The 15710-nt window shown below is 45.1% G+C and overlaps 2 protein-coding genes across 2 annotated transcripts in view; one reads left to right on the plus strand and one right to left on the minus strand.

Annotated features, from left to right (window-relative positions):
- ABCG8 (ATP binding cassette subfamily G member 8) overlaps nucleotides 1-12224 on the minus strand; it is a 33990-nt gene extending 21766 nt beyond the window's left edge. The window contains exons 1-3 of the mRNA XM_025178998.2: nucleotides 11989-12224; nucleotides 10560-10670; nucleotides 1654-1810 (exon numbers count right to left, since the gene is read on the minus strand). Of these exons, the coding sequence (XP_025034783.2) occupies nucleotides 1654-1810; nucleotides 10560-10670; nucleotides 11989-12081 (361 nt within the window). The 5' untranslated portion in view covers nucleotides 12082-12224. The remainder of the gene's footprint in view (nucleotides 1-1653; nucleotides 1811-10559; nucleotides 10671-11988) is intronic.
- A 109-nt stretch (nucleotides 12225-12333) lies between these two features.
- Nucleotides 12334-15710, plus strand: part of ABCG5 (ATP binding cassette subfamily G member 5) — a 43631-nt gene continuing 40254 nt past the window's right edge. Inside the window, exon 1 of the mRNA XM_006138194.4 lies at nucleotides 12334-12658. Coding sequence (XP_006138256.1) covers nucleotides 12543-12658 — 116 coding nt within the window. The 5' untranslated portion in view covers nucleotides 12334-12542. The remainder of the gene's footprint in view (nucleotides 12659-15710) is intronic.

Below are 15710 nucleotides of genomic sequence, written 5' to 3' on the forward strand. Positions count from 1 at the left end.
AATTTTACAACAGGCTACATAAAAAAATACTAGCAAAATCAGTACAAACTAAAGTTTCATACAGACAATATCCTATTTATACTGCTCTAAATACTATATACACTGACACAAAAGTACAGTATTTATATTTCATTTGATTAATTTTATAATTGTATGGAAAAGAATGAGCAAGTAAGCAATGTTTCAGTAATAGTGTGTTGTGACACTTCTGTATTTTTATGTTTGATTTTATAAGGAAGTAGTTTTTAAGTGAGATTAAACTTGGGGTTACACAAGAAAAATCAGACTCCGGAAAGAGGTACAGTAGGCTTGAAAGTTTGAGAGTCTTTGGCCTAGAGGTCTACCAGCAAGACTGCTGCCTGAAAAGAAATGGCACTAATTGAGCTCTCGAGATGCCTAAAATCTTCACAACCCAATTCCTTCCTCTCCATAACAAAGGTATGAATTGGCTCACCGTGGTCTGCATGGACACAGGGTCCACGCTACTAAATATGATTGTGGGACTTGGCCTACATTTGTACTATATACATGCTTTGTGGAATGAACTGTGAACATTAATAAATATGGTCTTTTTAAACAATGCAATACAGGCTCACACATAAGGGGAGCAAGACTGAAATAATGGAAGCAAAATGATATTTGGAAATAAGTAGTTGCAAATGTCATGTTCACTCATATTGTGTGATGTAGTTTCTAAAATTGCATACAGTCCCCTTATTCTAATTATTATTATTATTATTATTTATTATTTATTATTACCTGTATTGCTGATCTTAATTTTAGAACATTAATTCCCTGCTTGATAATCTGAGTGTTTTTTATGTAGATTTTAAAAAAAAGGAAATACATGCATTTGCAAACCATATATCAATCCATTTGTCACTAACATTGTGATTGCCATCCAAAAAATCAAAGCCCTGAGCAGTTTTGATCAACTTCACTGAAGTATTTGGTAAAGTGTTTAATAAACCATTTAAAAAAATGTTTAAGACCTGTTAGTTGAATGGGAGTTTTGCTGACTGTAAAATCCTTAACGAGTATATTGCACAATAGAATATTATTCCAACCAAAGCTCTTTTATCAGAGTGGATTCCTAAGGTGCAATTTTGTTTGAAGCAAACCTCAGACCCAAACAACCCCAGGAAGCAGATGAGCTATGGAGGGAATGCCACTGGTAAGCTAGGGTGTGGACATAAGGCCAGAATACTGCCACTTCACACTCCTGCTGATGGCTGAGATCAGGATAGCTACGTATTCTGGTCAGAACTATTGATCACCTACTTTTGGAGATGTCAGCCATTACAAAGCCCCTTTACTCTGAGCAGGGCAGGGATTGCAGACAGATCCAGAAAATCTGGCCCATAAAATCAAATGATGAAAAGCCATGTTTTAAGAAACTGTGCAAAGCAAATGAACAAAGCACAACAAAAATTATTTTCTCAACAAAATCTGTATTCTATCGATGGTCAATTGTGCTCACACCTTATATTATTATGTGCATGCTGCAGAGCTGTATAACATGTTTCTAGGGACTGTTTCTCTGTTGAATGGTTATATACCCTTTGGCATTCAAGAACTTGAATAGTACTGTTGTCTTCTATTGCACATGTATTTATAAAGGCTTGGTCAATGCAGTAAAGCTTTCAGTCCTACCAGAGCTTCCTATGATAGCGAGCATCTGGCCACTTTGAACTTTAAAATTCAGATTCTGGATTGCTGACACATGGCATTCTGGGCCTCTATTCCACATCCAAGGCATTTTTAGTTCTGCTAAGTTCTCGTACCAGGGAATCTGAGATGCCATGTTAACCTAATTTAAATAAATAAAAAATAAAAAGGTCTTGCATTCAGAAAGTCAATACTGTAGCAATAAGTACTTGGCAAGTGAAATCATTACAAAGCTAAAAATACAGGAAAATAGCTGCAACCAAACTGGTGCAAATTCTCAAAAGTATATTTATTTAATTCCATTTGCTAGCCATACACTGATTCCATATATTCTTTCTTAATAATTTTTGATGATCAAATAGCTGCCTAAAATAAAAGATACTGTGTTTGTTTGGAAAAGCAAATACTGTCTTGCCACTTATCAATAATTACACGCAAAGCATTAAGGCTTTGCAAGCTGAATTTCTCCTTGTTAAATCAATGGGCGTAATTTGTGAGGTCTGCTGCAGCTACATAGTGAAGGGTATGCATGTGTTCATTTTAAACAAAATGTGGTTTGAAAGTAGATATGCATAAAGAAGCATGCTGTGGCTCACCACCCTAGGAACAGTCTCGAAAAGGCCAAGAGGAGGGGGGCAAACTCAACATGTGGAGTGGAGAAGTACAAGCACGTGACAAACAAAGCCATCTATGGAAAGGTTGAATATGATTGGTTTAGAAGTTTGTGTTCTATAACTTGTTATGTAACCTGTTATGTAACTGCCATGTGCTATAAAACAGCAAGGGGAAGGGCTCCTTGCTCGAGGGGCTCTGGCTGATTTTAGTACCAGGGGCTCTCCCTTTGTGCACATTGAATAAAGTCTTGTTGAATTGAATTAAAGTATTGAAGACCCTTGATTCTGCCCAGCACCCGACTCTCCAGGAACCACAAAATCCCAACAGTTTCTTTGCACAGCGAGCAGGGTGAGAAATATCCTTCAGGATCAAGACCTACAATCAAATTAGAGGGTGATTTTGTTCATTTTTCATTTGGTTGTGTGTCCCTGACCTGACTGGTGACTCTCATACCTTTTGTAGTAAGTGAATCTGGGTGTTGGGGAATTTAAGGGGTTTGTTAAAGTTTTGAAACATTTTGGTTGCAGTCTTAAGACTCTGTATTTAGTGTGGGGGTGGGTTAAGCTGTAAGGGTATGTCTACACTACCCTCCTAGTTCGAACTAGGAGGGTAATGTATGCATACCGCACTTGCTAATGAAGCCCGGGATTTGAATTTCCCGGGCTTCATTAGCATAAGCGGGGAGCCGCCATTTTTAAATCCCCGCTGCTTCGAACCCCGTGTAGCGCGGCTACACGGGGCTCGAACTAGGTAGTTCGGACTAGGGTGCCTATTCCGAACTACCGGTACTCCTCGTTTCACGAGGAGTAACGGTAGTTCGGAATAGGACCCTAGTCCGAACTACCTAGTTCGAGCCCCGTGTAGCCGCGCTACACGGGGTTCGAAGCAGCGGGGATTTAAAAATGGCGGCTCCCCGCTTATGCTAATGAAGCCCGGGAAATTCAAATCCCGGGCTTCATTAGCAAGTGCGGTATGCATACATTACCCCCCTAGTTCGAACTAGCGGGGTAGTGTAGACATACCCTAAGTTCCTCTGACTAAGTGTTGTTGAAGTGGGAAATCAAAGAGGCCATAAGGACCAACAGTTAGTGTAGGGGCAGGTATAGCCATAAGTACCTCTAGTTAATGTGTTGGCTGGCCCAGATCTCCTAATTGCAAATTGTTATTAGTTTGTAAACATAATTGTATTTAAAGATTTTGAGATTGGAGGATATTTAGGTCAAAAAAAGGGAAAGATGAGGGATATAGTGATCCACAATATGAAGAGTGTTTAATTAGTGCTTTTATAACTATTGTAGCAATAAGGTTATTAGTTTTCTTGTTGAGATATTTTGGCTGTATGACTGAAAGAAAGAAGGATGACCACCCCCCCATCAGGTGAGCAACACTGATTTTGTGCATAAACCACAATATTTATCAGAGGAAGATGATGTCCTCAGTGTAGATGTGAGGTTGCTGGGTATAAGATCTGCCCTGTCTCAGTATGACAAAGCATTGAAACAAGGATATCCAACACTTGATGATTACCCAACTAAACATCCATATTATGTGCTTATTGGTGTATGGGGTTAAAAGACAGTAAAGAGAAGGACAAAATGGCTGGTATGTGTTTAATTGTTAATTATGAACAGCTGGTTAGAAAGTGTGATATGCTAAAAGGAAGGGTGGGAGAGTCAGAAGCAGAGGTAGAAAAACTGCAAGCAGAAGCAAAAAACTATAAATAAACAGCCTTGCAGGAAAAGAGATCTTGTCCTTCAGCACCTTTGGACCCTACATGTGGAATGTGGGGATATCAGTCTGGTTTTATGGCTCCAGTGAAAGTGCACACTGTCCCTAATCCTAATCAAGGGGAAGGGGACCTTGCTACTGTTAGTCGCCTAGAGCACACTCTTATGAGTCCATCTGACTTGCGGAATTGCCATCTTTGCAGCTTAATAACCCAAACCTATCCTTCTGGGAAAAGGTGCAGGAGTGGATGGTAGTGGGAGGCTTACATGCTTTTGATGTTTTCACCATGGTAAAAGCAAAATGTCCTGTGCACCCTGACAGTCAATTTTTGTTTGCATTTACTGTTAAAGGGAAGCAATATACTTTTACTCGCCAAAGCCAGGGTTTTCATAACTCACTTATTTTGTTTAATAGAGAATTAGCTGATGTGCTGGCAAAGCTGCCAGACATGGCTTCTTGTGTTGTACAGTATGTTGATGATCTTCTTATCTCCTCACCAGATCGCCAAACGCACATGCATCTGACGAAGTGGGTCTTTGCCCACGAAAGCTTATGCTCCTACACTTCAGTTAGTCTATAAGGTGCCACAGGACTCCTCGTCGCTTTTGCAGATTCAGACTAACACGGCTACCCCTCTGATACTAAACGCACATGAAAGACTTAGAAGTGAAAGTAGGGTAAAATGTAATGCTAGAAAGGCTCAGATTGCAAAGGAGGAAGTATCATATCTGGGGTACCTAACATCCAAATGGTACAAGCGTTTAACTGTTGACCGCACTGAGGCTATTAATGCATGCCGATGACCAACTACGGTCAGGGGAGTTAGGAAAGTGTTGGGGCTATTCAATTTCTGCTGAACTCAAATCCCCAATTATTCAAGGATTGTCCAGCCCCTTAACAATCTCCTGAAGGGTGCTGGTGGACCACATGAGGCAATTAAATGGACACTTGACCGTGAACAGGCATTTACCACATTGAAACAAAGGCTAAGTACTGCCCCAGGGTTGGGACTTCCTAATCCATTAATGCCTTTTACATTGTACACGCATGTCAGTGAGGGACATATGGCAGCAGTGTTAACGCAAAAATATGGGGACAAACAGGGCCCAATAGCATACTATTCTTCTAAACTAGATGCTGTCGCTCAAGCAATGCCACCATGCATCCAGGCAGTGGAAGGAGCTTCTATGGCCCTAAATCAGGCCACACCACTTATTGGTGCGCAGGATGTAAATATTGTTGTACCTCACGCTGTCCATGCTATTTTATGAGGGAAGAAATCTTCAGCAGTCCATGTGGCAAGATGGACTCGATGGGAAACGAGCTTGCTAATGCCTTCGGTACATCTGCAAAGAGCATCATCATTAAACCCTGCCACCCTCATGCCTACCCCAGATGAGGGACACCCACATCATTGTTGCCTTGAGGAAGATCCCATGGACCTTCCATTGGTAAAAGAAACTGAAATACCTGGTGCCCCTTGCCTATACGTGGATGGTTCTTCCTTCTATGTGGATGGCAAGCGACACACAGGATGGGCCGTTTGTACTCAAGATGGACAGCTGGTGGCACGGCAGTTTACCCGGGGCATCTGCACAAATAGCAGAACTACAGGCATTAGTTGCAGCATGTGAAGCTGCGAAAGGTCATGCTGTAAACATATGTACTGATTCTAGATATGTGTTTGGGGTTGTACATGATTACATTAACTTGTGGGTAAATCGGGGATTCCTGACGAGTACAGGATCCCCAATACAAAATGGGGGAATAGATGAGAAACTTCATGCAGCCATGCAGAAACCTACCGAACTAGCCGTGATAAAAGTGAGGGCCCACACAAAAGGGACAGACCCTCATAGTAAGGGGAACCGAAGGGCAGACAAACTAGCTGAGCGAGCAGCAGTGGAAGGTAAAAAGACGTAATTGATTGCTACATCACAGCTTCTCATAAAAACCCCAAAATTTTTTGAATTACAGGACATCCAACATGCAGCACCAAGGAAAGAGAAGTGGTTATGGATGGATAATGAGGGCAAACTGTGTGATGATAACACTTGGAGAGGCCCAGGAAACACATTAGTGTTACCAAATGTGCTGATGTGAACTATGATACAAATATATCACATGTTGGGACATGATGGAGCACGGAGGGTGATCCACCGGATGTCGGACACCTGGTGGCATCCTAAGCTTAATGCAAATGTGCATGATTATGTGAGGAGGTGTGTAACATGCTCAATGTAATTCTGCTCCCACAGTGAAAGTGAGAATGCGACATCAGCCAAGACCAACACAGCCCTTCACACAGTTACAAATAGATTTCTTTAGACCCCTGCCAAGGTGCAGAGGGAAAGAATATGTTCTGGTGATCATGGATCACTTTACTAAGTGGGTAGAAGCTTTCCCAGTGGCCAAGGCCACTGCGTCTGATGTAGCTAAAATACTGATGACTGAAATAATTCCCCGATGGGGATTTCCATGCTTCATTGATAGTGACCAAAGTACCCACTTTACAGGAAAGGTGATGAAAACGGTATACATGGCACTGGGGATCAAACAGAAATTCCACTGTCCCTACCATCCCCAGAGTTCGGGATTAGTAGAAAGAGCTAAGCGAACTATTAAAAACAAACTAACCAAACAGATGTTTTCTGCTACAGGGAAAGACTGGGTCACCAATTTACCGGTGGTTCTCATGTCTGTGAGATCCAGTCCTACTAATCCACATTCCTTATCTCCTTTTGAAATGCTGACAGGGCGGGCGATGAGGACTCCAGGAAATCTGTGCATTGGAGCGGGGGAGTTGTATGTCATGGGTGACCAGCTTGCTGAATATTGCAAATTGTTATCTCAGTGTGTCTCACAGGATCCCTGAACTGAACCAGACCCAAAGGCCGGTGAAGAGGACATGTGTGAGGTGCAGCCCGGTGATCAGGTGCTGGTGAAAGCCTATAGAAAACGAACCTTTGAACCAGCCTGGACTGGACCTCACATAGTTCTCTTGGTAACTCCTTCAGTGGCCCGGGTCACTGGAATTCCAGTTTGGGTGCACCTGTCACGAGTAAAAGTATACAAGGGTGACACTCAACATAGGGCACAATAATCTCTGTTTACCCTATGGACTCCTTGAGGGCCATTCTCAATATTGTTAAGTGTTTTCATTTGATATTCCCAGTTTAAAATTGATGTAGGAATTTTTTGCGATCTACTAATTGTTTTGAGTGGTTTCTGAGACTTGAGAGTTCTCTTAGAGGTCTCATCTTAATAATGCTGCCGTGGCTTTCAGTGTTGTATTGATGTAGTTACCTGGGGAGGAGCCACTGGATCAGTTGTAAATGCCATTACTCAAGCTATCAAATCTCATAACAGGGACTGGGTTGAAAATTTGTTAGTAGCAGGGATGACAGTTTATTGTGGTGAGAGTAGGGCTCATGTCTAATCAAGTTAGATATCACCTTAACTCAGCAACATAGTTGGTTAGGTCCTCACTGTTGTACTCAGCCATCTATTAAAAACTACTAAAATGTATGAGCAAGCATTGGTCTGGAATGGTGTTATCATACTGGCATGGTGTTCAACATGAAAGTTGTAGCCCTGATAGGAGACTTGCTTGTGTCACAGGTGCCCTGTTGGGTGAGAGCCACAGTTCTCAAAGACTGAATGTCTTCACCTTGGATGATGGCAGGGGCGTGGTCTCTATTGATAATGGGCATTTTGGAATGATCATTCCATCTTTGAAGAGGTGTTAATTTCTGTGGGTTGGTCTCCTGGATTGGAGGCTCAGCCCTTCCACCCACTCCCATTCTCATGTCATAGACACCTGTGTAGCTGAGTATATAATAATGGCTGGAGATAACTATATAGCTTTCCCATAGGACCAATGTTCCATCCTGGGAGGATGGGTTTTGCATATAAGAAACATGGAGTCAGGACAAGCCCTATCTCAAATGTTGGGACCTGACTTAATGGTGCATGTAATGTTTAATTTAATGGATGATATAACAGTGAAGAAAGACTCCACTACCTGGTGTGGATTTGGGTATTTAGCTTTGGAAGGTAAGCCTGACTTGAACATCTTGTTCTTCCTATTGTGGAAGATATTATGAAAGAAGTGGTAAGGCAATTACAGTGATTCAGTGGATAAAAGAGTTTGCTATTGTGGGAACAGAGATTCCCTGGGGATGGATTTCAGTTGTGTTTTCGCAATGGATATGGGGACTTATTATTACTTTTAGTGTAGATATCATTATGTATTAAAGGTTGAATGTATTGTTTAATTCTGTTACCAAAACTGCAGTTAATTAAGTGTTGATAAGGTCAATTATAGCTCCTAATAAATACAAGGAAGTGGTGGTAGTGGGGGTCTAAGAATTGTTCTTAGCCCCAAAACCAAATGGGGGAGCTGAAGGATATGCTTGTGTTCATTTCAAACAAAATGTGGTTTGGAAAGTAGATATGCATAAAGAAGCATGCTGTGGCTCACCACCCCAGAAACAGTCTAGAAAAGGCCAAGAGGAGGGGGGTGAACTCAACATGTGGAGCAGAGAAGTACAAGCATGTGACAAACAAAGCCATATATGGAAAGGTTGAATATGATTGGTTTAGAAGTTTGTGTTCTATAACTTGTTATGTAACCTGTTATGTAACTGCCATGTGCTATAAAACAGCAAGGGGAGGGGCTCCTTGCTCGAGGGGCTCTGGCTGATTTTAGTACCAGGAGCTCTCCCTTTGTGCACATTGAATAAAGTCTTGTTGAATTTAATTGAATTGAATTATCAAAGACCCTTGATTCTGCCCAGCACCTGACTCTCTGGGAACCACAAAATCCCAACAGTAGTATTTTGCAGCTCTCTACTCAGCCTAGGGTATGTTCCTGAGAGAAAGGCGACATAACCAGGACATCCCTTCACCCTTGTGATCCCCAGTTGCTAGAGTAGCCCCTTGGATTTTGGTCATCTGGGTGTAACCTCCAGCTGCCCTGAGCCTGTTCCAAATCTAGGGAACATGATAGCAGCTGTCCTACCCCTTCATTATGTGAAGTCTATCTCTGCTGCAACTGAGGGCCTAGCCCACCATTTAAAATGTAGCTAAGGACCTGATCCTGTACTTACCATGCACCCCAAACTTCCATGGCTTCAGTGATGTTTGTGTGTGCAACTGCAAGATGACGTCTCAGTTGCTATATGTAATTTAACTCAACTTTACCTTTTATCTCTCTCTATAAATATATTAAAAAATTTCCTGCAAGACAACAGAGTGATGTGTTGACATCACTCTCTGTCACCCTGTCCCCTAGCCTCCACAGAGTCAGAAGGGGAAAAGGCAGCCATAGCTCAGGGTTCCCCCTGGTCCCTCCTTGGGGGGGCCCTGGGTTCCCTGCTGTCCCCTGCAGGAGGGACAGGGGGCAGTGGCAGTGGTGGGGAATTGCCACCACTGCCTGCCTGGCCTGCCTGATGCTCCAACGTCATGTCCCCCATCTTCAAGATTAGAGCACCAGTACTGGCTTCCTGCGGTGTGGGGGAGGAGAAAGCTCCAAGGCTCCGTGCCAGATCCAGCCTCTGGGGAAGCATGCATTCTGGTTTGGGGAGGTGAGCTGCCAGGACACTGACTGTCTGGGGAGGGTTGCTACAAAGTTTGCCTCTGAAGTTAATTTGGGCCCCTGTTAGAGCTCCCTGGCCAGCCCAGTCACACGCACCAAGACTTTTGGTTTTGTCCTCGTGTGCTTCTTGGAGCACTGCTCTCCCCCACTGCTCTTCACTGGGCCCAGGTGTAGCGGGGGAGAGGGCATTGGAGAGACAGGATAACGAGCAGTCCCCGTGCATGAGGTGGAGATCGCAGAGCCAACCGGTGGGGGCCAAAAGGGAAAGTTCTCTCCCGAGAGAGGAGTCTCTGCGGCCCAAGGTGCACCTGCATTCACCACCCCAAGAAGAGGCCAGTCCTGTCTCTCAGAGCCGCCTGCTGCAGGCCGGGGATGAAGTCCCCACATGGAGAAGGGAGACACCCTCCAGCAGCTGCTCTCCCCTCCCCCTTTGCCTGCCTAGGTGCTTCTGCTGTCTGGCTCTAGCAATCCACACATTCTCCCTGGGCACCAGCTACCTCCTGTCCCAGGCTGGCCAGACACCCTGTCCCCAGCCTGGGGCACCAGCTACCTCCTGTCCCAGGCTGGCCAGACACCCTGCCCCCAGCCTGCTCCTGCCTCCTCACCCCAAACAGACACCTTGTCCCCAGCCCACTCCTGCCCCTTTTCCCCTGGCCAAATAGCCTGCCCCACCCTCCATCTTGGACACCCTGCCCCAATCCTGGCACAGGCCCCGCGGTCCAGCTGCCATCTGGCCACAGCAAGGGTTGGTGGCAGCCCCCCTCCTGCTGATCAGGCTGTGGTGGACAGATGGGGGGTTGGCAAGTGTAGCGATCAGGGGGCACAGCCCTGTAGTAGTATCTAAATATTGCAAACAGGAAATTGTTGTATGCATTACATAATATAAGTGATTATATTGTATACAGTATAATACAACATAATATAATGCAAGAGATAGCGATCCTTGTACCTGGTAGTTGAGTTCTTTGACCTCTAGGACATTTGATTTGCCACTGTATGTGAAATACATACTGTTATCCTCTTCAGAGCAAAAAATACTGTCTCTGAACCTCCTCTGTCTCTGTAGAAATTATTAGAAGGATAATTACAACTCGCTTATTTTTTAAATGCTGTTAAAATTACAGTTTAGAGGAAAAGGCAGCAAGGGAAATGTTTTCGACGTGTAATAACTGTACAATGTATTAGTTACCATAGCACAAAATGTAAAGAGTTTAAATGAGTTGTCTCTCTCTAGTCACTAGAAAATTACCCAGAACTAGAGGGGTGCGAACAATTAAAAAAACCCAAATATGCAGTGGGCTTTTAGTTCATTTCCTTGTTTGTCTGGACTTGAAGATGTCCATTTTCAAAATGGAAATGGATCCAATTTCATTCCAGTTTTAAAATGGGTCCCATTTTGAGAAAAAATACATAAGTCTTAAAATTTTTGTTTTTACCTTTTCCTTACTTAGTTATGCAGGTCCTCTTTAGCCTAAGCAGGCTTCAGCCTTAAGCGGGGTGGAGAGAGCCTGCATGCATGCAGCTGTTACTTCTGACTCCATTTCCCCCACAGAGTCTCCTTTGAGGCATGGGCCGAGTTTCCATCCAGTCTTTATTCTGCATTCCATCCCTTGCTCTCTCACTGTCATCTTCAAGCCCCTGCATTTGCCCTTGATCTGGGCAGATCAGTTTATTCCTCTCCAGTCTAACCCTGTTTCAGCCAAACACGGGTTGGCGGTGAAGTTTCAAAGGACTCCATGCATGTATTGTCTTTAGAATGTTTTAATGGCCTTAACAAAACTAACCAACTGTCTGTACTTTCTGCATTCAACCAAACTTTATCTCAGGTCTAACTTAATCATTTGAGCTGATAGCAGTGCAAAACAGAACACGTAAACCAAGGCACATATTATTCATAGAAATAATACAGAAATCTCCCACAATTGCTTTCAAACAGCAGCTTATTATAAAAGTATATTAAAAGTCACTTTCTATATAGTAACACTCCCAAGCAAATGCAGTTAATTTTAATATTTATATGGCCCATACCATTCATATGTGAGTGCTTTTGCATGTGAATGCATTTATCCTGCCTGCACACCTTTTTACAGTGTGGAAAGTTATATTATCCCTTCTTTTACAAATGGGAGGACTAAAGCAAAAGTTCATAGAGGAAGTCTGAGGCAAAACCCATAACAGAACCCAGATTTCATGTGTCCCATTCAACTGCCTTGACCATAAGTCTATGCTGCTTCTCTAAGGGCTCTATATTGTCTTCATTCCACATTCATATGCAGATGGAGGACACTATATATCAAATCCAATTTGCTGTTCATTACATGTAATGCTAAATGCAGTTTTCAGGGGTTTCCCCTTCAGTTCCTATGAACTCTACTCACCGAAAAATCCTGCTCTGTAACTTGGCTCCCAATGGTATGCTCCGATGGGACTTTTTCAGTCATTTCTTCCATAGTTGTGGTGGAACTTTCCATATTGCCACTTTCTTTTCTGTTTTTAAATACTGTGGAAATCCTTTTCCTCTTGGCTTTGAGCTTGACCCCCTTCAAAGCCCTCTACCAAAACATAGCTGGTGTTTCTCCTAATATCCTGGGTCTCTCTGGTCTACTTGTCTCTGTAGATAGGGTAATGTTCTCCTTTACTGGAATAATAACAGCTCAGGCTAAAGGTTAATCAGATAATAGTTATGGCTAATCTATCAACTGTGCTTGGAAAGAAAAAGCAAACTGAGAGCAGCAGCCTTCTGTAGAGTAATTTCCTGGGTGTAGAAATTAGTCTGGGTCCATGACTGATCCTGTGGACGACTGACAGAGTGAAGCTGCACACCCTCTTCATTGCTGCAGTAGCCATTTGGTGGCTGAGTGTTTGTCTGAATTAACTGATTTACCAGCTTGTTGAAAGGGTGATTTAAGAAAAGTGTCCAGTCTGCCTGAGCATGAGCCAGCCTACTACAATGGAAAGGAGTGGCTGGGGTTCCGGAGGAGAAGAAAGAAAGTCTGTTGTGTCTTCACGTAACAGTGTCAGCATCCAGGGGCTCTCCTACACAGTCAGGTAAAGCTAGTAAGAGCCAGCAAAGTAACTGGAACTCTGCAACGGCATTACTCCTTGGATCACAGGGATAACTTTACTTTACTTTATAGAATAACAGTAAGAGGATACAGTTGGAAGACAATGGACCCTCGTCTTAGTCCAGTGAAGGGCCACACCAAGGATGAATTTGGCCCTATCTGTTTAGACTAGATTCTCCTGAGAGTAAGGATTGATTCTGCTTTCTGAAGATTTAATAAGTGGTTCTTTAAAGGCAAGCTCCAAAGAAAACTAAAATCAGGCTTGTATCTTTTTTGCTTTCTTATCTATATATCTATATATTTTAGAACGCGTCTGTCTGTCTGCGTGTCTGTCTGCGAGTCCGTTTGTTCAGGAGCTCCTAAATGGTAAGAGCTAGGGCCACCAAATTTAGCATGCAGCTTCCTCCTTTCCTAATTTAAAGCAAGGTCCGGTTTTGGCTGTGCCTGGGGGAAAGAGACAGTATTCTGTAACATGCAAAGGGAGGGGCTGCTTTCAGAGGAACGCGATACGAGAGTGGACACTGGGGAGAGCGAGCCCACAGGGAGAGCTATTTTGCAGAATGTCAGCTGAGGGCAGCCGTACCACCACAAGAGTGGCTAGCAGGGGTCCTTGGGCTCCACCATCTTGCCTGCAAGCAAACTGGGTAAGTAGCCCCTGTGCCCAAATCCCTTTTTTCCCTCCCAGCCGCTGGCTGCAGCACTGGTGGGTGGGGGAGAGAGCAGGCCCTGGTGGCTGAGGGATCCTGGGGAGGGAGAGAACAGGGACTGGGTGGGCTGGGGGCTGGCATGGAGTGGGAAGAGATCTGGTCCTGGACAGGCTAGGGGGGAAGTGACATAGATGTGGAGAGAAGAGGCCACAGGTAGGTTGGGGGGGGGGGTGGCCTTGGGAGAAGAGAACAGGCCCAGGATGGGCTGGAGGCTGGCCTGGATGGGGAGAGAACAGGCCCCACGTGGCCTGGGGACTGGCATGTGGAGGGGAAGGGGGGCAGAGAACAAATCCCAGAGGGACTGGGGTGCTGGCCTGGAGGGGAGAGAAGAGGCCCTGGATGGGCTTGGGAGGAATGGAAGTGGGTGGGGAGAAAACATGCCTCTCCCCCACATCCCCAAACCTCTGCCCGGAAGGACCAGGCAATGCTAGCTAGTCTCTGCTATGTCTGCTAGTTTCTGTCTATATTTTAGAGTGTGTCTGTCTGTGTGTCCGTCTGGGAGTCTGTTTGTTCAAGAGCTCTTCCTATACCGTAGGAGTTAGGGCCACCAAATTTGGTATACATCTTCCTCTTCTCCTAACTTAAAGCAAGGTCAAGGACTGACTGTGTCAGGGCAACCAGAAGCCCTGAGAAAAGCATTGTTTTCCATAACATGAAAAGGGAGGGGCTTCTGTTTGGAGGGATGTGATATGAGACTGGCCACTGGGACAGCGAGCCCTCAGTGGAGAGCTATATGGCAAAAGTGTCCACTGGTGGTAGCCATGCCACCAAGGAATGGCTAGCAGCAAGGCCGGCCCGAGGCATTCTGGCGCCCCGGGCACGGGTGTGTGGTGCCGCCCCTGGGTGCACGGTGCATGCATGGGCCCGCCCGTGTGGAGCGGGCCCACCCCCGTAGGGAGCGCAGGCCCACCCCCGGTGCGCATGGCGCATACACGGCCCAGCTACGGCCGCTGGCACGCAGCCCGGGGCCTGCCCTTGGGACGCACGGTGCAAGCACGGCCCAGTCCGGCCTGGCCGTTGCTGCTGGTGCGCGCACCGGGCGTGTAGGGCGCTGCGGCCATGTGGGGAAGGGCGTTGCTGGACGGCGCAGCGGGGATGCGGGAGCTGGGTGCACGGTGCCTGATGGCAGCTGTAAGGGACGCCACGTGCCCCTTACAGCTGCCGTCAGGCGCCCCCCCATCAGTTGGCACCCTGGGCAGTTGCCCGGCTCGCCCATGCCTCCGTCCAGCCCTGGCTAGCAGGGCTGAGGCTCTACTATCTTGCCTGCAAGAACACCAGGTAAGTAGCTTCCTTACCCCAAACCCCTTTCCCCCATCCTGGCCCTTGGCTGCAATGTTGTGGCGGGAGAGGGAAAAAAAGCTCCTGGTGGCCACGAGGAGTCTGGGAAAAGAGAAAATGTCCATGCTGAATGGGACATCCCCATCTTGAGCCCCATTTCATCCCCCCAACCCTCACTCTCACACACTCTCCGCCCTCAGCCCCCTGCCCTGCTTTCCCACATCCCCAAGGCCTTGCCCTGACTCCAACACCCCCACACCACCAGCCTCCTGCTCTGAAGGACCCAGGCAATGCTGGGTAAGTCTGCTAATGGTATAAAGAAAGCCTGAAATAGTTGTGGTTTCATTTCTTTTGTTTTTTAAAATGTAAGCTTCTATCTGGGCTGGAAGACTGGTAGGATTGGAGAGCTTGTGAACTGGTGATGTCAACATAGCCAATGCAGAATAAGATGAGCTATTAAAAGGGGAAGGATTTTTAGTCAAATCTGTATAAAACTGTTTTTTTGTTTTTTTTCTTCTGAATTCCTATTTAACTTCAGTGGCTTTGTTAAAGGCCAAACACCTTTGTACTTACAATTAAAGAGCTCACAATAAAAAATGATTACTAATCTTGTAATTGTTGTTCTTTGAGATGTGTTGCTCATATCTACAACAATTAGGTATGCGTGCACCACGTGCATGGTAGCCAGAAGATTTTCCCTTAGCAGTATGTGTTGGGTTGGCCTGGGCATGCTCTGGGGTCACGCCATCATATCACTTAATATAGGGCCTTGCTGACCTACCACTTTCTAGGTTCCTTCTTCTAGCTACTCTGGCAGAGGACTAACAGGGAGAATATTAGCATGGACATGTGCAACACACCTTGAAGAACAACAGTTATGAAAAGGTTAGTAAACAGTTTCTCTTCTTTGAGTGATTGCTCAAGTCAATTTCAATTAGGTGATTCTTAAGTCTGAGTTTTGGAGGCAGGGCTGGAGCTTAAATATTTACTGATTACAGTGCCAGTCTAACAAAGGCTGCATCATCTCCAAGCTGCCGGAAAAGTGTGTAC

The sequence above is a fragment of the Pelodiscus sinensis genome, chromosome 3, assembly GCF_049634645.1.
Source record: "Pelodiscus sinensis isolate JC-2024 chromosome 3, ASM4963464v1, whole genome shotgun sequence".
In the NCBI taxonomy this organism is placed as follows: domain Eukaryota; kingdom Metazoa; phylum Chordata; order Testudines; family Trionychidae; genus Pelodiscus; species Pelodiscus sinensis.